General features: G+C 33.6%; 1 protein-coding gene and 1 long non-coding RNA gene across 6 annotated transcripts in view; both read left to right on the top strand.

Annotated features, from left to right (window-relative positions):
• Nucleotides 1–1,348, top strand: part of LOC106883305 (DNA repair-scaffolding protein) — a 29,454-nt gene extending 28,106 nt beyond the window's left edge. For 4 of the 5 annotated variants that reach the window (XM_014934264.2, XM_052967060.1, XM_052967061.1 and 1 more), the window contains exon 21: nucleotides 584–1,348. In XM_014934264.2, coding sequence (XP_014789750.1) covers nucleotides 584–709 — 126 coding nt within the window. In that variant the 3' untranslated portion in view covers nucleotides 710–1,348. The remainder of the gene's footprint in view (nucleotides 1–583) is intronic. The other variant, XR_008263917.1, reaches the window with a different exon arrangement.
• Nucleotides 1,349–4,999: 3,651 nt separating this feature from the next.
• Nucleotides 5,000–21,332, top strand: LOC106883304 (uncharacterized). The gene is made up of 2 exons (XR_008263911.1): nucleotides 5,000–15,168; nucleotides 16,737–21,332. It is a non-coding gene; the product is annotated as an uncharacterized LOC106883304 (long non-coding RNA).
• Nucleotides 21,333–21,988: the final 656 nt, after the last annotated feature.

The following is a 21,988-nucleotide window of genomic DNA, read 5'->3' as shown; positions in this document are numbered from 1 at the left end:
TCTTGCCAAATAGTTTACCCTTTACCTATTGCACCAGTTTTTATATTTGTTTGTCAAGCTTCAGTAATTAATTTGTATAAATCAAGATATTTTGTTCCTGCATTCTGCAAATTATACTCTCAACAACTATGGTTAAAGGTATACCCATGTGGTTAAGATATCTGCGTTACAATTAAAAGGTGCTGGTTTTGATCCCATTGCATTGCAACATGGATAAGGGTCTTCTACTATAGCCTTGAGTTGGCCAAAGCCTTATGAGTGTAAATTGGATTGACAGAGAGTGTGCACATAGCAACCTGATGGACTGTAACTATTATTAAGTGGAATATTTAATCCATCAATGAAGCCCTCAGATATCTTTAGTATAGTTTTCTTTGTTGTAAGCATTCAAACCAGTTCTGTTTTCCTTCCATTTCCCCAGCAGTTTCAGAGGCTTTGCAAAAAGGTCATTAGATCAAAAGGGTGCAGTATTGGCATTAGAGCACACTTAAATTATTATTCTAAAAACTAGAGAGGCAATCCCATTTTCATCATATGAATTGTGTTTATTTTAATTATTTTGTTTATTTCTTTTTATCTTTAGGATTATGATGTCTCTACAGTTCTTGGTCAACAACTTGGTCCTCTGACATGTCTTCTGAAAAAGCACAATAATTTACCGAGAAAGCAAATTTCAGAATTTTATCTAGAAGAGATTCAACTCATCTAAGAACGATTAAAATAAAAAATTACCAACATTCAACAGTTACATACAACATTTTGTATTTATCATTCATAATTAGCCATGTATCATTGAATTGCTTCAATAATTTGACATTTAAATACTGTATATTTTTAAACTAAATAATTGACAAATATATCACTTTGCAATGTTTTAAATTTGTTATTTAATATTACAAACATTATGCTCACATCATTTTCACCATGTTTTTCATTCATATTCAAGAAAAATTTATTTTCCTTGGGATCATCCCTCATTCTTGTGGCATTATCATTCACATTAGGTCACGAATGAAAATATATTTTTTACATCATTTTTTAATTTCATTTTGCTTTTTGAGATAAGTAATAAAATTAATCTATTTGCTTTCAAATAAATAATATAAAACATTATCAAAATTTGAACAAAATTTTTAAACACTAATTTTCCAAAATATGTGCTAAAAATATATAATGAAACAATACAATAACAAGAAATTGTTTAATATTATTAGTCTTGATTGAAAAAGGCTTGGTTGGAGGCCCAACCTTTCAAGTTCTTTTACAGGGCTTCGAAAAACTGAAGGATTGCTGCAATAAATGTGTAAATCTGAGAGAGGAATATGTTGAATAAAATCATAACAATGAACTGATCCTCTTGTATTTTCTTATACTCAAAGCCAGGAAGTTTTCAGTACCCCTTCATGTGTGTGTGTGTGTGTATATATATATATATATATATATATATATATATATATATATATGAATATGTATATATACCATTTTGAGCGTAGCCGTTGCCAGTACCGCTTGACTAGCCCTTGTGCCAGTGGCACGTAAAAGCACCCACTACATTCTCAGAGTGGTTGGTGTTAGGAAGGGCATCCAGCTGTAGAAACTCTGCCGGATCAGATTGGAGCCTGGTGCAGCCATCTGGTTTGCCAGTCCTCAGTCAAATCGTCCAGCCCATGCTAGCATGGAAAGCAGACGTTAAACGATGATGATGATGATGATATATATATATATATATATATATATATATATACATACATATATAGTATAGGTTGGATGGTTTGACAGGATCTGATGGATTGAAGGTCCATGTCTTGCTCTAGTGTCTCAATTTTGGCATGGTTTCTATGACCAGGTGCCCTTCTTAATATCAACTACTTTACAGAGTGCTTGGCACATTTTTCATGGTACCAGCACAACAATGGTTGTCTTGCCCTTGACAAGACTAAAGAGTTCTCTCAAGTCCTGCAGTGTCTCTGCTCAATTTATCAACTACTTTACTCAGTGTAGAGTTTATGTTTTGCTATTCAACTTCAAAGAAGGACATAAAGCAGCTGAAACTGCTTGTGATATCAACGAAATGTTTGGTGAGGAAATGACCAGTGAGTGGTCAGCTCAAAAATAGTTTAAACGATTTCACAGTGGATACCTGAGCCTTGAGGATCGTGATTGTAGTGGACGCCCATTTGTCATCAATGATAGTCAATTAAAGACTCATTGAGAAAGATCCATGTAAAATCACTCAAGAACTGGGAAAAGAATTTCAAGTTAGCCAGAAAACTGCATGCGATTGGAAAATCCAAAAAGCTCAACAAATGGATACCATATGATTTGAATGAAAATTAGAAAATGCACAGGCGCAGGAGTAGCTGCGTGGTAAGTAGCTTGCTTACCAACCACATGGTTCCAGGTTCAGTCCCACTGTATGGCACCTTGGGCAAGTGTCTTCTACTATAGCCTTGAGCTGACCAAAGCCTTGTGAGTGGATTTGTTAGACGGAAACTGAAAGAAGCCCATCATATATATGTATATATATATATATATATATATATATGTGTGTTTGTGTGTCTGTGTTTGTCCCCCAAACATCGCTTGACAACCAATGCTGGTGTGTTTACGTCCCCATAACTTAGCAGTTCGGCAAAAGAGACCGATAGAATAAGAACTAGGCTTACAAAGAATAAGTTCTGGGGTCGATTTGCTCGACTAAAGGCGGTGCTCCAGCATGGCCGCAGTCAAATGACTGAAACAAGTAAAAGAGATATGAAATTTGCTCCTTGTTTCTTCTCTGTAACCAGACCAATCCATTTCTTGACCGTATTGTAACTTGTGATGAAAAGTGGATTCTGTACAATAATAAAAAATGTTCTTTGCAGTGGTTGGACCAAAATGAAGCACTGAAACCTCTAAACCTGAGCTCTTCAAAAAGAAGGTTATGGTAACTGTTTGGTGGTGTACTGCTAGATTCATCCACTATAACTTCTTAAAACCCAGAAAAACCGTTACTGCAGAAGCATATTGCCATGAAATTGCCAAAATGAATGTAAAACTGCTACTCCTGTCCCAGATTGGTCAACAGAAGAGGGCCAATCAGTCTCCATGACAATGCTCAACCACACATTTCACTAATGATGCTCCAGAAGTTAAGGGAACTTGGCTACGAAGTTCTTCCCCACCCAGTTTATTCCCTAAACCTTTCTCCTACCAACTACCACTTTTTCACGCACCTTGATGGTTTCCTGCAAGAGAAGGAAATTCTGTGGCACACAATTAAAGGCTTTGGGAAAGTCAGGATAGATAACATCCACCCGTGAATCACCATCAGTGATTTGGGTGGTGTCTTCAAGAAACTTGAAGAAATGTCTACAACAGCTGGAATTAGGGATAAATCCAAATTGTGATGGTTGAACAAGACTGAGAGCTCCAGAAGTTTCAGAGTGTTACTCTGACACAGGACTTCATCAGATTGGTGATGCAGCTAATAAGACTGACTGGATGGTAGTTGACAGGTGATGTGCAATCACCCTTTTTGAACAAGAGAATGATGTTGGAAGAAGAATGAAAGCTGGTGCAAAAGAAAGAACCTGTTACAGACACTTATTCTATGCTGTATTTCTCATGCACACACACACACACACATTATTGTATACATACTATTGTTCATATGAAGGCCTGTCATGTATTGTTTATGTTGCCGCATGCACGCACACACAGTTGACTACCTTAATAAACCTACTCTTTATATATAACTAATGGTTGTCTCTCATTCTCTCGATCCTTGCTGGCACTCGCTCGTGTCTCACATTGCAAGCCCTCTTATGTTATACTACATGTTTTGTGTTGACCGTGCGACGCATTAAAAGGAGCCTTCTCCCGCACGTTGTCATTCTCCTTTGGTTCGCACAGTCGTTCTTTACATGCTTTTGTGCCAGGGAGAAGCACTACTGATGCTATATTCCAGGTAAGGCAGCTACAGGAAAAGTATCTAGCCAAAATAAACCTCTGTATCTGGCTTTTGTTGACATGGGGAAAGCCTTTGACAGGGTCCTCTGCTCCCTTATCTGGTGTTCATTGTGGAAACTAGAGATAGAGGAGTGGCTGGTGAGAGGTGTATAAGCCATGTACAGGGACGCTGTCAGTAAGGTGAGGATTAGCAATGAGTATAGTGAGGAATTTAGTGTACAAGTAGATCCTCATCCCTCTCTTGTCCATCATAGTCCTCCAGGCAATAACAGGAATTTAAGTCAGGCTGCCCCTGGGAGCTCTTCTATGCTGATCTTGTTCTTACAGCTGAATCACTACCAGAAGTACAGAAAAAATTTCAGGTCTGGAAACAAGTTCTGGAAGCAAGGTCTGGAATCAATCTTAGAGTTAATTTAGCAAAGGAAAGCAGACAAATCACAAATCCCTTCATGTAGATGGTCCTGCTTGATATGTAGAAAAGGTGTAGGTAGAAACTCTATGAGGTACAGATAGTGCAAGCTATGGACACAAAAGGTGCAGCAATATCAGAAGGTTAACAGGGAAACTAGTCTTTGTGTGTGGCAGATGCACAGGTACAATAAACACTAGAAATATGCAGAAAATAGACTCCATTAAGTGCCTGGCAGGGATACCTAGAAGTAGTTGATAGCTTTTGTTATCTAGGTGACCAAGTAAACAGTAGAGGTGGATGCTCTGAGAGTGTAGCTGTTAGAATAAGTATTGGCTGAGCAGAATCCAGAGAGCTTCTACCTTTGTTGGTAACAAAGGGCTCTCCCTTAGAGTGAAAGGCAGATTGTATGATGCATGTGTGTAGACAGCCATACTATATGGCAGTGAAACACGAGCTGTGACTGTAGAGGACATGCAAAGGCTTGTAAGAAATGAAGCTAGCATGCTTCACTGATTGTGCAATGCTAGTGTGCATGTACGACTGAGTGTAAGCATCTTGAGAGAAAAATTGGGCATAAGACACATCAGATGTGGTGTGCAAGAGAGTCAATTGCACTTGTATGATCATGTGATGCATATGGATGAGGACAGCTGCATAAAGAAGTACCAATCTCTAACTGTGGAGGGTACCTGTGGAAGAGGTACACCCAGGAAGATATAGGAATGCGACGAGGTGGTGAAGCATGACCTTCAAATGTTGGGTCTCATGGAAGGGATGACAAGTGATTGTGACTTTTGTTGATTTGCTGTGCTTGAGAACACTCTTCAAACCAAGTGAAATTGGAGTTGTGCCTGGTATCTGTGACATGTAACAACATTTGTATAGTGACACATAAAAGTACTCGTGTCAGTGAGACGTAAGAGCACCTGTGCCAGTGACATGTAAGAGCACCCGTGCCAGTGACACGTAAAAGCACCCTTGCCCGTGACAAATAACAGCACCTATGCCCGTGACACGTAAAAGCACCCATGCCAGTGACACATAAAAGCAACCATGCTGGTGACGCGTAAAAAGCGCCCACTATATTCTCGGAGTGGTTGGCGTTAGGAAGGTCATTCAGTTATAGAAACCAAGCCAAAAATCAGACTGGAACCTAGTGCATCTCTCCAGCTTACCAGTTCCAGTCAAAGCGTTTAACCCATGGGAAACAGACGTTAGATGATGATGATCTTATTATAAGATATTAGAATAATATGTTCTTCAACTAGAATATTGAAGGGTCAATGTCAACTAAAGGTGTCAAACATCTGTAACTAAAATCAGGTCAATTGGAATACATTTATGTATGCTCCTGACTTTGTTTCTTCATAACTTTCAGGAAAAATAGATATTTTTCTTCATGAAATTTACTACACACCTCTCCGGTGGCGTAAATTTCGATTATAACGGAAATTGTTGTGAAGAATTTTACGGATGGCGGGGAGATGAGGAGTTGCAGAACATTCACACGAGTCAAACTTGTTTCCTCATAACTTGTAGAAAAATAAGTATTTTTAAATGAAATTTTTCATAAATACCCTTTAGATGGTGTCGAATAGAAATGTATCGAAGTTTTATGAGAAAAAAGAAAAGAAAAAAAATTGTTAGGTGCACACTCAGTCATACTGACATCGGAATAAAATGGAAATTGAAATTTAAAAAAAAATATGTAATGTGTGTCTACATGTGCGCGATACTATCACCAATTATTTAAAATAAAAACAAAACCCATCAAATACCGTTATAGTCACAATCTAGATATTTGTAGAAAATTTCATTAAAAAATAGGGATTTTCCCGAAAGTTATGAAGGAAAAGAGTTCCATGGGGTGGGGCATACTTGTGTAGGTATGCTCTTGATTTAATAGACATCTATAAACATAGACTTTTACCTAGAGAAAATAAAAACATAAAAATAGTTCCATGTAAATATCATCGATTTATATTGAAATTGATTCCCATGTAACATAGCATAGTAACCTTATATCTTCTGTTCCTCTATAAATCAAATGTTTAATTTCATTTTTCATTTTAATATAGAGTTAAGACATCTGACATATTTTCGAGATTCTACATAATTTTCTCTAAAATGGCAGTCCCAACAGTAACTGTTGCATTTACACTGATCTTTGATGTTTTGTAGCTAACATTTTTATTATAATCTGCACTATGTGTAACTTAGCTTGAAGTAATCGTCTTTTTTCTGATTACACTATTTTGTTCGTGTAGATTTATTATATTAGATATTGACGGAAAACTACTGCCAACACAATCACAGGTTACATAGTTTAGAGGACGTTATTTCGTGAATTCTCACACCGGAGTATATTCTATAACTAACATTCATAAAAAAAATATTACAAGGATGAGTTTTTCAATTTTTATTTTCTGTATTTGAACTTTTAAATAGTAAAATATATAAACATTCAACTTTCATCATAAAGTATTAATAGTATTAATTATATTTGATCTACTTTTTTAAATGACTTACCAAAATATAACAGAAAACAATACATCACGAAAATAAATATCGAATTTTTTATTTCGTCGATTTATTGTTTCACACTCCCGTTGGTAGTTAGCAGTTTGTATAAATTATACAGTAAAATATACTATACGTTGTTATAAAAAATGTAATGCTTTGATTTATTTAGTTGTGTTCTGAAATATACACCCACGTCGTAATTGCCATTTTGTATATCAGGTTACAAAGAGAACTAATTTTAATAATTAACTTTTGGATGATTAAAGAAAATACAATTTATTATTATAATTTTTGCACTGGCGGTAGAAAATTATCAGTTTTAATTGCTGCCATACCCAATTTAATTATACACCCATTTCTAGATTACGCAGAACTCTGGTTTCAAGTAATACTTTTTTAAGACGAATGTACCATAAAGACGTAGAAAATATAAAACCAGAAAGTAACTTAATAAATAAGAATTGGGTTTATTTTGAAAAGCATATAGCAACAAATAACTTCAATTAATAATTTTATTACAGAGGCACAAAGGATTTAAATTTAATGGGAAGGTAAGGGTGAATGACGTTTCAAAAATGCCATTTACCGTCATCAATATGAATATACATAATTCTGATGACAATCATATTTTTTAATATTACGCTATAATAAACGAATTATATTGTACTAGTCCGACACCCGTGACTTTGCTGATGGTAGATGGTAAAATTTTTAGTTTAAATTTTGTTGTGTCTAGGGAAATTCATTATGCCAATATTAACACACGCACTGGTTTAATTCCACTCCTTTATTATTAAATTGGTTAAATATCCATCTAACTAGTCGATTGTTTGTTTAATTTTAGTTTAAAGTTTGTCTGTTTAAAAGATACACACACACAATATATATATATATATATATATATTACTAACTTCAATAGATTTAAACAAAATAGCAACACCAAGAATCGAAACTGGGATGGAAGCGATTGTTTGTGAAGTATAATTGCGTCACACTGTAACCCATGACCTTTAGAAATGTATTTCTATATGTCCTTATAAGGAAATAGCAGCTTGGCATAGTGTGACTATTTCCGTCATGCGGATTTTGGTCGACCGTACATCACCAGTTTAAATATAATCTTCCGCCAGTAATATTTTATACTTACAAAGTATATTATTTAATACTAAAACTCAAGAAATACTCATATTACATTATTTATTATATTTTGAATTATTTTATACTATACTATATAATTAAGTCTGAATAAAATTGCTTTTTAAGGGGAACTATATTATGCGCATGATCTCAGTGATCAGTCTCGTAGTAATAAGAAATTCTTATTGTGACGCACAGTTTGGAGAAATTGCTCATTCTGAATGGATGCTCGGAAAATTTTATCGTAAATTTGGTTTGCTATTTTCACTGTCTGGTAAGACAAAAATGTATTCTGATCTATTAACTTTAATAAAACACTTTGTTCTTAAAATTAGCTTTGTTTTGATTGTTTTTTAAAGCTTTACTCACTTCTTCACAGTTTTTATTTCTTATCTAGCGGATTATGCTGATGTAGTCTGCGCCATCTTGAAAACCGAAGAAATTTGATTATGCTCTCAACTGAAATTGCAAACTACTTGTGGGTTTCTTTCTTCTGGGTAAGCGAAGTCAAGTAGTTGACCCTATAAGTAACCACTTAATATTTAGTTTTGTTTACGTATAAGAATTAAATAAAATTTTGAAATTTCTTGCTCTTAAGTTCTTAAAATAAAAATAACTTTCTTGGTTCCTCGCTGTTAAATTTTCTTTTCACAGTTCAACGGCTGAAATAGAAATTCTTGCCAGTTTGCTGTCTTGGTTTTGTCGTCATGTAGGGAATAATATATACATATAAAAAGAAAAAAAGGACGCTAAGGTTGGCTTTTCATTGCCTCATTATTACAATTAAAAAGAATTGTGAGATAACGTTAAATTTATATTTGCATAACTTATTCACTTGTAACCAAAAAAAAAGGTGGGGAAGAAAACCCCGCATTACTTTTTAATGCTTAGGATTAGCAAATTAGACTACCAAACATGATTATTTGCCACACTTTTATAACCTTTCTTTTCAGTTAATGACTGGACTAAATTCCTAATTATATACATCGTTTTGCCTGACCCAGATTCCTGCATACAGATATCCTACTGGATTTAAAGGTTGGCTTTTCATTGCCTTTTCAGAAATTGACATTAAAAAAAAAACAAGATAATCCCCTTTGGTAAATTAATTTTTCTACAGTTGATTGTTGCTAACTTGGTTTTAAGTCTATCCCAGCTACACAACTTCAGTGCTGGTTTCGTTATTTTGTCTAGTTGAGGCATGTAGAGCCATGCTGTTTCGTTTGTCGGGAACAGCAGAGAAGTTGAATACGTTTAAAATTATAACACATTCGTTTTTATTTTAAATTTTTCAACTCTATTAATTGGTGTATACGTTTTTGTGTAAACATTGTTTCAGCTAGTAGCAATTTTCCAAGTTGCTATCGCTTTGTAGTAAGAAGCCTTTGTGTTCCTAAAGGATCCTAAAGTTCGATATGGAGGTAATTATAAGATATTTTGTTTCTGAATCCCCATCAATAGCTTTTTTCATGGCATTCATTTGTAAGTTTATTGTAAAATGTGTATTAAATATAACCACAAAAATTACAAAAAAATTCGGTCTCCTTTTTTTCGATTTGGTCTTGAAAACATGGCATTACTGTACATCACGTGTATCATTTTAATAGAAACTTTTGATTCCTTATTAACTGAGTTTAAAATAGACCCAGAAATGACCCCCCCCAAAAAAAAAAAATTACTGGAATGAATGTAAAACAATGTGTGGGAAACGAATATGAAAAAATGCGTTTTTTTTTTCAATGAAATTTTATAGAAATACTCTTCAAACAGCATACATTACGATTATAAAGCAATTTGTGGGGAAAATCTATTTCAAGGGGGCGTGAGGCGCGTCAATATCAACCAGTCGAGAAGGCAAATGTAACGGTTAAAAAAAAAAAAAAAAATTACACACATACCAACTTGAAAAGAAATCAAGCAATCTTACGACGTCGTTTTCCTCTTTCCCTCCAACACTTTACGGAAAATGCCGATGTGATGTAAATAAACACATGGTTTATGACAGTGTAAAGTATTTGTCAAAGAACTGGCTCCATGTTTATTTGGTCAATATAAAGATTTTCGCTCGTGAAGAGAAAAAAAAAAAACCCAGCCTGCTGGGTGTTAAAAGAAGTGTAGAAAACGACTATGAAAAAAATTTGCGCTAACGACCCGAGGGGGTGGGGAAGACTTTCGGAAAATTCACAAGATAAGATTTTTCCGTCATGATTTTCGGTATATACTTGTTAACGCCCAGCAGGCTGGTTTATTTTATTTTTTTCTTCACGGGTGCAGATCTTTATAGTGACCCATTTGGTGTGCTGGTGGAATAGCAGCTTGTGCAGGAAAGATGGCAATCTGCCTTTCAAACACACTTTTTAGCAACTGAGACCCGAGAGAATGACTAGGTTGGTAGGATCCGGCTGTTGGAAAATATAATGGGAGAAATGAAATGCCAAAAAGGCAATCTTTCGATGTAGATATTTTGTCATTCCTTCCCAGCTGTTTTAATTTTACGAAATACCATCAAAACAGCTGGGAAGGAAAGACTTCCGCCCGTGACAGATAAAGGTAGCTATATCGAAAGAATGGGACCGTCTGGTTTTCCTCACTTCAGAGTATTTTTTGTTAACGGAGATATTCACACATATTTCAGGAGATAGTTAAATGTTGATACTCGCGGTGATATACAGTAATGACCGTGAAAACTATTAGCATGTTTCTGAGACTATTTTTCAGGCATGTATTTTCTTTGAATCTATTTTAAAGTTTAGCGTGATAACTCGTTTTAGTGCCTATGGGAGATTGCCAAGGTTTGTCTCGTTTCTGGTTTACATGAAATTTCAGTACTTGTTGCTTGTGACTAAACTTACAGTGGGAGTATATTTTTGTAAACATCTTTTTGAATATCATAAAAGCACTAATACGAGGCTATCAAAAAGAACTTTCTGAAATTTTTAATTTGAAGCGCAAGTACTCTACTGATGAGTACCTATCACCGAGATCCGCCTGTAAAATATAACGTGTGAAAGCCAAATTGTGATAGGATCTTGGAATGTTTTCACTTTAACAAACTTTTTCCATTCAGTCACGCTCATGAATATTTGGCAGTTTTTAATAAATGACATACTCACGTATAACAAGCCTAGTATACAATTTAGTATATTCAATTTATACCCAAGTGACAAAGCCAAGTTTTTAATTCTTCGTCTTGAATCGTACTTGCGCTTTTTATGACATGTTGATGACACGTCTTCCCGATTAAGGATGAAGTCATAACATTACTTCATTCCGGCTTCCTCAGTTTTTTCTTTTCAAGGATATTGGGGTGGTTTGCCATTGCCTTCCCCTTTTTAATTACTGATAGAAATTTCTCGGGAAATTCGTGACAACGGTTAAGCACTGATTACTGGTTAACCAATACTGAGAAAAACTGTCCTATTTACGTTCCCACTAATATTGCTCAGAACTTATTTTTGGTAATTCTAAAGATTTCGATTAAGTGATTGTTTTCAACAGATTGGACTTTTCCTCATTCTAAGTAATGAGACTTCTCGTAAATAAAGTAAGTTGGAATAATACACATCCTAGAAAATTTAGAATTTTTTTTCTAAAACTTTTGAGTTATTTTTTTTAACTATCACACTCATCTACATGAAAGCAAGCAACAATGAGTGAAATTGTGTATTCAAATCGTGATTATTTTATTTCCAATTGTCTTATAAATATACGTGAGTTTTAATCTTGGAAATTTTTGTTTGAACCATCATGTTCAAAGTCAGGCAGCACTATTATCTTCCAGGACCCTATGAAAGTGTATTCTCTGAGGTGAAAAGTGGGTGTTATTACAAATGATATCTAATTATTCAACTCGACGCAAGAAGGCTTCACATCCTTACCTCAAATAATGGATGTAAATCTATTGTAATATCGGGGTCACTTCTCCAAATCAAGGGGAGGTAAATGTGATAAAATTCGGTGATTTCTGCCACTTCAATTTTTCTATCAAGCTAAGATGGTTGACTGAACCACTGTCGCCTCTGATTTGACATTCATTCGGCAACCAATGAGATGTATTAAAACATTCCTACCATGCTGTTAGTATAGCTTACAGGTGTGTTAAATCTAATGTTAAGGTAAAGTAAGATTTGAAACGGGTAGTAATAACAAAGTCAGAAGAAAAATGGAAGTCAATCATCATCGTTTAACGTCTGCCTTCCATGCTAGCATAGGTTGGACGATTTGACTGAGGACTGGCGAACCAGATGGCTACACCAGGCTCCAGTCTGATTTGGCAGTTTCTACAGCTGGATGCCCTTCCTAACGCCAACCACTCTGAGAATATAGTCGGTGCTTTTACGTGCCACCTGCACAGGAGCCAGTTCAGCGGCACTGGTAACGACCTCGCTTGAATGTCTTCATGTGCTAGGAAGGCGACGCTGGTAACGATCTTGCTCATTTAAATTTATATGCATAGAACAAAATTAGATGTTAAATGGTTTCGATTACTGATTTTAAAATTCTTATATCTTACTCATACGGTGCGAGAAATTGCTAGTTCTGTGTTGCATTTCTTTTTTTAGCTAAGCATCATATCCTAAATCTTGAGTAATTTCCACCATCTGATTGAACACAAGTCCAGGTACCTGTGATCATTGTCTTACAAATGGGCAGTTCCCTTTTGTTGTTACTTCTGATTTTGTTTTTGTTTCACATTAGCATTTTTCTTCCTTTTTCCAAGATAAGATTTAATCCAAAGTAACATTTGTGGTATTGACTTGAAAGTGTAGCAATAAAAAAATAGTGAACAGCAAATAAAAGAACGCAATTTTACTTAGTAATTTACAACCTTACATCATTTTCAAACTTTTGTTTGTGGTGGTGAGGATATGAAAACCTAATTATTGATGTATTTGAATAATTGACATTCATTTGTAATTACACTCTGATGTCTTGATGAGGTAAACACTTTCAGTGGGTTCTGAGAACTTAATCCTGATTTAAAATCTATTTTGTATTGCTTTTCATTTTTTTTTTTGCAAACGAAGCTTTCTACCACAATGTACATAAATCATATTTGAGACCTTGAGATACAAGGTTTTAAAATTCTTAAGACTTAATGACTTGTGCATACAGTGATATTACATAATTCTGTTCTGGATTTGCAATTGTTTGGGAAGGGTGTTCATGCATGGGTTGGATAACTGATTCCTAACTCAATACCTCTTCAGGTAGAAGGCTTACTGAATATTGACCCTACTATGAAAATATGTGCTGTTCTCTGGACCAGTAAACGGTAAGTATTAGTGTTTGACCTGTGGCACCTAAAAGATTACATATTAGAATTGAGTGTAGCAAAGTAGTTTCACATCCTTGTGATGTCTTGGATGAGCATGATTGACTTGTGATAAATGGTTGTATTGAGTTGGATGTGATTGATTATATGGGGATTTAGCTAGTAGATCACATTTTGTGGCTTTTATACTTAATCATTGGGCTGCTGTAATATTAGGACACTGCCTTTATTGTTTTATTATTCATTATATTGACACCATTGCTTTGATAATTCAATGCAAGGAAATATGTATCCCCTTGGGTGTAATAAGATATTACTAGAGAAATTTTTATAGCACACTAATACACACAGACTGTAAGAATTGGGTAGGAATGAAATTGAACCTGGAACCATGTGGTTTTGAAGAGGACTCGCACCACAGTTATACCTGCACCCACGTTTTATTTGTAATTATCACTTTAATGATATGACACTAAAACCAATGGGGTGGGGTAACTATCTGCTTAAGTTTTTCTTTCAGCTTTTTTTTTTTTTTTATAATTTCAAAAATGTCATCTTTATTGAAGGACCAACCCTAAAGAGCAAATTATGCTCTTCAGTGATCTTCACATTTCATCAAGTGACACATCAAAAGCTTACATAAGGTAAAAACTGGAATTGAACTTGCTTCTTCTTTGCTGAAACACATGAAATTAGACTTGTTAGTAAATCTGACATTTACACTTTTTAGAAACTACCAGGAATTGCAATGTAGAGATGTGCAGGATATTTATTATAGGGCAAGTTTGCATTAGGTTTGAAGATGCTACCATTAGGAACCTAATTTTTTCTATTTGCTTACCTTATATTGTATTTTCACATCTCTTGAGCCTAAATACTTCTTCAATTCATGTCATGTGCATTCATTTTCAGAAATCTGTAGTTAAGCTCTGAAATTTATCAATTTTGAAGAGTATTGGTAAACAATTTTTACATTCAGCCAAAACATATTTTTAAATAGAATTATTTTTAGAATTTAGTGTAATTATATTATGAAGCTAATTCGACAAACTGAGGCTCTTAAATAATCGCAATTTTGAATTGGCACATTAATAATTTGGAATTAAGTGACTGGACAAGATATACCAATTTCTCATATGAAACATTTTTAAAACACTAAGTGTTAAGATTCTTAACTCATCAAATGCAATTCACCTGTGAAAAGAAGAGAAAATGGTTTGCTCTAAACCTTACTTTACATTTAAATATTGCAAGCAATCTAGTTGGAGCAGAGTTGAAGTTTCTGACATCAGTCTTGACTCAAAAGATTGATAAGACATGAAAATTGTTCCTAAATATCATTTATTGCTTTAATAGTCACCTATGCTATGATAACCTGAACAGGTTTTCAAGTATACCTCTAAATTCATTTGATGCAAAATCTGTAGCTATGCACTTTACATATTCAAGTCCACCCTGTATTTGGTAGCTGGAGTTTTAGAGGAATCTTCCCAACCATTCCTGTATTATGTCAATAATCTTGAGTCCCTTTATTTCATGAATTAAAAAAAAAGTTATTTAGGTAACTAATAAAAATCAATTAGGCTGAAACTGAAATTAGATTAAACCTATTGAACTTTTTATGTACATCTTTGAATTTGACATGATAGGAAAGAAGATTAGTAAAGTGGGGATATCTATCAGCTGAATCTCCATATTTTAAAATAGTTTAAACACTTACAATGATACTGCATTTTCTTTCCCTTAAAAAAATTCAGTTCAATATATTCTAGATGTTATTGCATAATATGATTTCATTGCATTTGAGGTTTGGATTCTTTGGCTAAGAGATATGGTTTCCCTGGATCAACCCCAAAATTTGACAAAGGTAGGACTCTTGCCTTTTTAATTGGCATTGTCTTGCATAATTATATTCTTATTGTTCCTTAAATTCATTACAAAAGAAAATGATCTTTTGAATTGATAATGGTTTGATGTTCATCTTAAATTGGATGCTATTTGATAGATGGAAGTAACGTTTGACATGTAAGTGCTGAAAAAAAAATTCTGATGTTATATGCACACCCAGTAAGATTTAAACAGGAAAGATAAATAGCTATAAAATGTAACTGGTTTTGCATTTCAATATAATTTTATTTCAGTTGAGTCTTCATTTATGTTGAACATTCCATATCTAAATTATAGCATGGTGTTTTCTTGCTCCTTTTTTTTTTTTTTTTTTTTTTTTTTTTCTTTTTTGATCATGTTTCTACATTCTTGATTCTCTGCAACAACTACACTGATATGTAGAATATACTTTTTAGTTGAAAGAGGCATCAATGGAAACTGATTATAGGTTTAATATTTTGGCCGCAATTTTATTCAGATGTAGATAAATTGTACTTTACAGTTTAAAGGAAACGTATCACAAAATTTTTGTTCCTTTTTGCTAACAGATTCATTTTAGCTAAAAGGTTTTAAGAGAAACCAGAAATGTTCACCAAGGAACAAACGTGTGAAATGATTTTCCTAAAGTGTGTTTTTGTATTTTTAATTACTTAACTAACTAGCATAGAAAGATTGTGTTAAGTTTTTTTACAAATTTTCACACAGCTTCACTTGTGATTTGAAAATCTTGATTTTTTACTCTTTTGAAACCGAACTGCCCGAGACCAGCCTTAACTCTATGATACAAACTTCCTATTTTAAAGTGAACTAAATTAAAACCTTTTTATAATTTCATGTTAATGTTCCAAACTCTAGTCTAATAATGATAGTTATATTACTAAATCTTTCATGATTATCAGAATTAAAACAAACGCAGTGTATTATTTTCAACAGGAATTTCATAACAAAAGGGTTGAATATTGACATAGTATCTGTGCTATAATGATTATATGCATTGAAATTCACTACACAGTGAATATACCTATAGAACTGGCAAATAGAGCTTACAGAAACTGAATTTTTAATTTGACCAAAAGGCAATATATGATCTATCTTTTCATGTTCTGAAACTGTTAGAGATACAGCATAAATCATCTTAACTTGATCAGATGTATTTGACATGGTATGTGATACAGATCATAATCTAATGATTACTACAGCTGTTAATATATGCAATGGAAATTTGATCTATTATTTCACAGTAAATTAAACTTAAGGAACTAGCAAGTTAAAATAATGCTCTAGCAATGGTACAGCAAAGAAAGTCTGTAGGGGAAACTGGATACTAGTTTCAAATGTTGATCAGAATGCAATCAATATGCATAGTTTGCACATCATACAAACAAGGTACAAATATATCAAGGCTTTCCCTTTTATTCCCATTTTGAGTCTGTTAAAATCTGTGGAATATTTTGTTGACAATGTATTTTTAGATACTGAAAGGTATGGTGTGATGAAATTTTGTTTCTTCATACAAACTTGCAACTGCTGGAAAAAATTTTATTTCAGGTGAGCAAATGAACTACATGGTAAATTGGTGAAAATCAAGTCAAGATGTTAGAAGATACATTGGAGCAAATCATTTCAGAAAGGCATTCAGAATTTGAATTGGAAACAAAATATTATTTTAGTCGGGCATTAAGAAATTTGGATGAATTTTGCTCAGGTACATTGTCTAATCTCAATTACTTATACTACTCTGCTGCACACCCTACATCGGTGTGATTAATAAGGATCTATCAGGCTTCAACCACCATCTCAGTTGTGTTTCTGCTTGACTAGTTAACTGGTTCCATTGTTTTTAACTGACATCACACTGAACACGTTATAGCTTTCCTAAAAACATCTACAAAAAGTGTTCAGAGTGAACATCAATTGCAGTCTGGATGAGATGAAAAGGTAATGATGGCCAGTGTTCTTCCTATAGTATAACAAAAAAAAAATCTGATAGCAATTTGTATCAGATGAAGAGCAGCTCCATAATTTTCTGTGATACATTTTGTAAAAGACATGTCCATATAAAAATATTTAAGATCTTTAATGGTGACTTGAGAATGTTCGAATGCTTGCTTAGTGAGTTTTCAAAATCTGCAAGTTATAGATTTTCAAAATGGAACCATGCAGTGTAGTTAAGTAGGAATGGTTACTAAATGATTTCATTATACTGAATTGGAAGTTTTACATTTTACATTAAAAAAAAAATCAAAAAGTATTGAATTTCTAACAGTTTTAGTAATTTATGCTGTTTACTAAGACATTTTGTGTGAAGTCCCTTCCTGATGCAACATGCTAGTAATCATTTAAACAACAGTCAAAAGAGTTCTAAAGTAAAGGAGCAGCACTGGAGAAAAATCTGAAGCAAATTAGTGGAGAGGTCACACACAAAAGGAAGCCAGAAATATTGGTTTCCTTGATATTGCATGATAGCATCCTGCTGATTCAACAGTGAGTATATTCAGAAACTATTAAGGACATTCAGTATGTTGTGATATTTCTGTTACTATAAAAATAAATACATACAATTTCATTAGAATACTGTTCTATAGTATTCTGTTTCATGAGAAGTTGAAAAACCAGTTAACAAGACAGTTGGAAAAAATTCTGCACTATATGAAAGCTTTTTACCATTTGATATATTTGGGATTAAATTCAAAGTTGTTTGCTTTTGTTTGTACATTGGCAGTGGAGATGAACATTGACTGGAAGTAAAGAGCCTGTCTACCTATCAGATTAGAGGTTAATTCATTTAATCTCTCTGCGTTGAGTGTAAGTCATTCTTTATACAAATATGGTCTTAGCACAAAGACAATTTTATGCCAACTAATGGCGAATGCATTTGTTTCTCTAGACCTAATGGAAGATGTTTTGAGACAGAGAATGAAGTTGAAAATGACAAGCAGGGAACTTCAGCTTTTATAGAACACTTTTGCTTCTTTTTTCATAATGTGGAGTTGTATATGTGAATGAAAATTGTTCTCATGAAATAATTTGGTGATATTTGTTATTGCTGAATGGTTACAAAGTTCATTTAACAGCCATTCTGCATTCCATGCCAGTGTGTGCTTGTTACATGCTTTATATTTTGTGATTTAAAATTTTGCAAGCGAAATGGCTACTTGGTGCAATGAAAGAAAGAAGACATTATACTTGATAAAGTATGCCAGAGCCAACATTTGAGTATGATATAATAATTTGATCTGTCAGGTCCTATCAAACAATACAACTCGTGGCCAGCTTGGATTTTGGTTGTTTCTAAGTAAATGTGAGAGGCATGTTTGTATTAGTTTATCATTGGCAGATAAAATGAGAAGGCCAGTTTTGTGTCTCAGGTAAGCAGGCGTCATCTTCTAGATGAAACCTTTTACATTTTACATTAATTCTACTTACAAATGGTTGTTTGCAACAGTAATAAAATTCACCATAGTTTTGTGCAAGAATCTGATGTTTAGTTTTATAAAAATAGCGTCATGGGTCTATAATGGCTGCAGGGACAGTTACCTATAGAGTAGTAGTAAAGATGTATTTAGGAATTTAGTTGCCAATTTTAATGTATTTCCCAAAGATATTCACAGGTTGGGGTAAGGTCTAAATAACTTGTATTTGTCAATACAAGTTTGTGCTTTCCTCACATAGTTTTGCAGTACAGTTAACATCAGTGTGAAGGGAAAGTTACTATAATACCTGAAATACAACTAGGTAGATGGCAAATAGGGACTGTTGAATAATGAAAGTAAATACAGTAAGATTTCACAATATGGCATGTAGATTTTTCATAAATATGTTTGTTTCACAAAAGGTAGTGATAACAGCATTTTTGGACAGAAACTAGATAGAGGCGATAAAGTATTCGAGGAAAGTTATTAATGTAGAAATACAGGAATAGATATGAAATGTTTTTATCATGTGCTGAACCTTTACAAGGTTCTATGATATGTGCTAATGTAGAATGTTAGTGAAATTGAATTGATATTACAAATCAGATGGTAATTTGTATGGCACACTGATCCGTTTTCTCTCATTGCTTTTTTGCTTTACTTGCAGTGGAAAAGTGTACCCGGGTAATAATTAACCATTTAAATTTCCCTAAAGAAAATATTTTAACATATATTTAAAGTGAAATAAAAAAATTGAGAATAAGTGTGCTTCTCTTTCACGAAGACAAAAGTACTTCGTGTATGTGCATGTTTGCATATTCACTCAATTTCAAAGCCACTTTATTATGTGTTGATAGAAGCAAATTTTACATGAAAGCAAAAGACTTTTTTTCCTAAATCAAAAGTGCTATTGTTTACTAGTTTTGCCATTAGCATGTTTCTGAGTCTCCATCTTTGGCAGATACAACGATGACATGAAGAATCCTAGTGTCGTTCAGATAAGTGAACTTCATTGTATTTAGTTGAAACTAATAGCTATAATGTGTGTGTGTATGTTTCTGAGTATTTTATTCATTGACAGACATGACGAATGTTGGAAGGAAATACAATATGTAAGAAATCAGTTCTTTTTTCCCCCATTTCCTGTCTGTTAACATCTCAAGATATTTGTCGTGTTTACCTGTGCAACTGATTTAACGCTGAGTGTTTTTTCCCTTCAGCTCTGGTATTTTTGAGTTTTGATATGAAGTGTGTAAGAATGTTCCCTTGTGATGACTATTGAAATTAATAATTGCAGATCTGTTTGGCTACATTTATATACTTACTTGCAATGTAGGGAATCTAAAATGAAAATGGTATGGTAGCTTTTTGAGTAATTTTATGGGCAGAGGTTTGGAAAATGGGCTTTGTTTGTTTCTCACGTGATATTTAGATGATGAAATTGGAAATCGTCTTGATACGTGTGTCAGATTGAAGATAGCGTCTATGCAAGTTACGAAGTAGGTCATTTGTTTCCACACATGAAGGTAAAGAAAATATCATTTGAACAGGTCTGTGTGGGGGTAACGTGTGAATGTAAAAATTAAGTCGTTTCTTGTTTGTAGAAATGACGTCCTTTTACTGTGCATGCATATGTTTGTATGTTTCTGTCATTGGCAGATGTGATGACATAAAGAGGTCTGGATAGGACAAAAGCACTAAGATAAGCCCTATTATTTCATTTCTGTTTAGTGTAATTGAGTTGCTTTAATGCTTTTTCTGTAGATATTTGGAGGAAGATTGTACTAAATGTAATGTTTAAATTTGATTGTTTCGTAAGCATGGAAAATAATGGAGATAAGTAACGGCATAGATTGTTGATGATATTTTGTGTTGGTTGTGAACTTTTCTCTTCTTATGTTTTGGAATTTTTGGAAAATGCTCTGTAAGTGTTTTCAGTTACCTTATTACTATAATGTTAAGTTTTTAAAAGATTGATTGGAAATATTTAGGGCCGAACCGTTTGTTGTTTTTTGTATGTTGTTCTTTGACAGATGCAAGCCCTCCAGGAAAAGTAGGACCTGCAATAAGATAAGAGAAAAGTTTGTTTGTTTGTAGTTAATATCCCTTTGTGTTTTATCTGTTCATTGTATGTATGAAAAACGCTGCTCGTTGTAAGAGGGTCAGTAATTTGAGTGATCTCTAAATTATTCATACATTCTGTTTGCTTTTTATGATGCAATATTTTCTTAACACACATATTTCCGTGTTACAATTTATGTTTCAAAAAAATGTTGTAATTTGTTGTTGCTTACTACTATTTCTTCATTTCATTTCCATTTGATTGCTAGTTAACTATATTGTTACTTAAAATAATTGTGCTCACTTTCAGCATAGTGAAACTTTCATTGAGTTGTTGTTAATATGTAGAGCACAGTGTTGCCTGTGTCTTTCTGTTGTTTTTTTGTTTGCTTTCCTTGCAGTGCAAAAAGCTAAAGTTAGTAAAGTAGAGTAAGTAAGCAGTTTCATTCATTGTTATAAAATGACCTGTATTGTTGTTTGCAACATGCTTTCTATATTTGACACAAAATCTGTAGAGAAAAGAGATGTGTAATTGGCTTGGAGGAGACTGAAGCAATGAAATTCCGGCTGGTAGGACTACATTTTTGCTTTTTATGACGCAATATTTTCTTAACACATATATTTCCGTGTTACAATTTATGTTTGAAAAAAATGTTGTAATTTGTTGTTGCTTACTACTATTTCTTCATCTAATTTCCATTTGATTGCTAGTTAACTATATTGTTACTTAAAATAATTGTGCTCACTTTCAGCATAGTGAAACTTTCATTGAATTGTTAATTTGTAGAGCACAGTGTCGCCTGTGTCTTTCTGTTGTTTTTTTGTTTGCTTTCCTTGCAGTGCAAAAAGCTAAAGCTGGTAAAGTAGAGTAAGTAAGCAGTTTCATTCATTGTCATAAAATGGCCTGTATTGTTGTTTGCAACATGCTTTCTATATTTGACACAAAATCTGTAGTGAAAAGAGACCCGTAATTGGCTTGGAGGTGACTGAAGCAATGAAATTCCGGGTGGTAGGACTACATTTTTGGTTTTTATGACGCAATATTTTCTTAACACATATATTTCCGTGTTACAATTTATGTTTGAAAAAAATGTTGTAATTTGTTGTTGCTTACTACTATTTCTTCATCTCATTTCCATTTGCTTGCTAGTTAACGATATTGTTACTTAAAATTATTGTGCTCACTTTCAGCATAGTGAAACTTTCATTGAGTTGTTATTAATATGTAGAGCACAGTGTCGCCTGTGTCTTTCTGTTGTTGTTTTTTTGTTTGCTTTCCTTGCAGTGCAAAAAGCTAAAGTGAGTAAAGTAGAGTAAGTAAGCAGT

Source organism: Octopus bimaculoides, chromosome 1 (genome assembly GCF_001194135.2).
Source record: "Octopus bimaculoides isolate UCB-OBI-ISO-001 chromosome 1, ASM119413v2, whole genome shotgun sequence".
NCBI lineage: Eukaryota > Metazoa > Mollusca > Cephalopoda > Octopoda > Octopodidae > Octopus > Octopus bimaculoides.
The sequence above is the reverse complement of the archived record's forward strand: the minus strand, read 5'-3'. Positions and strand labels throughout refer to the sequence as shown.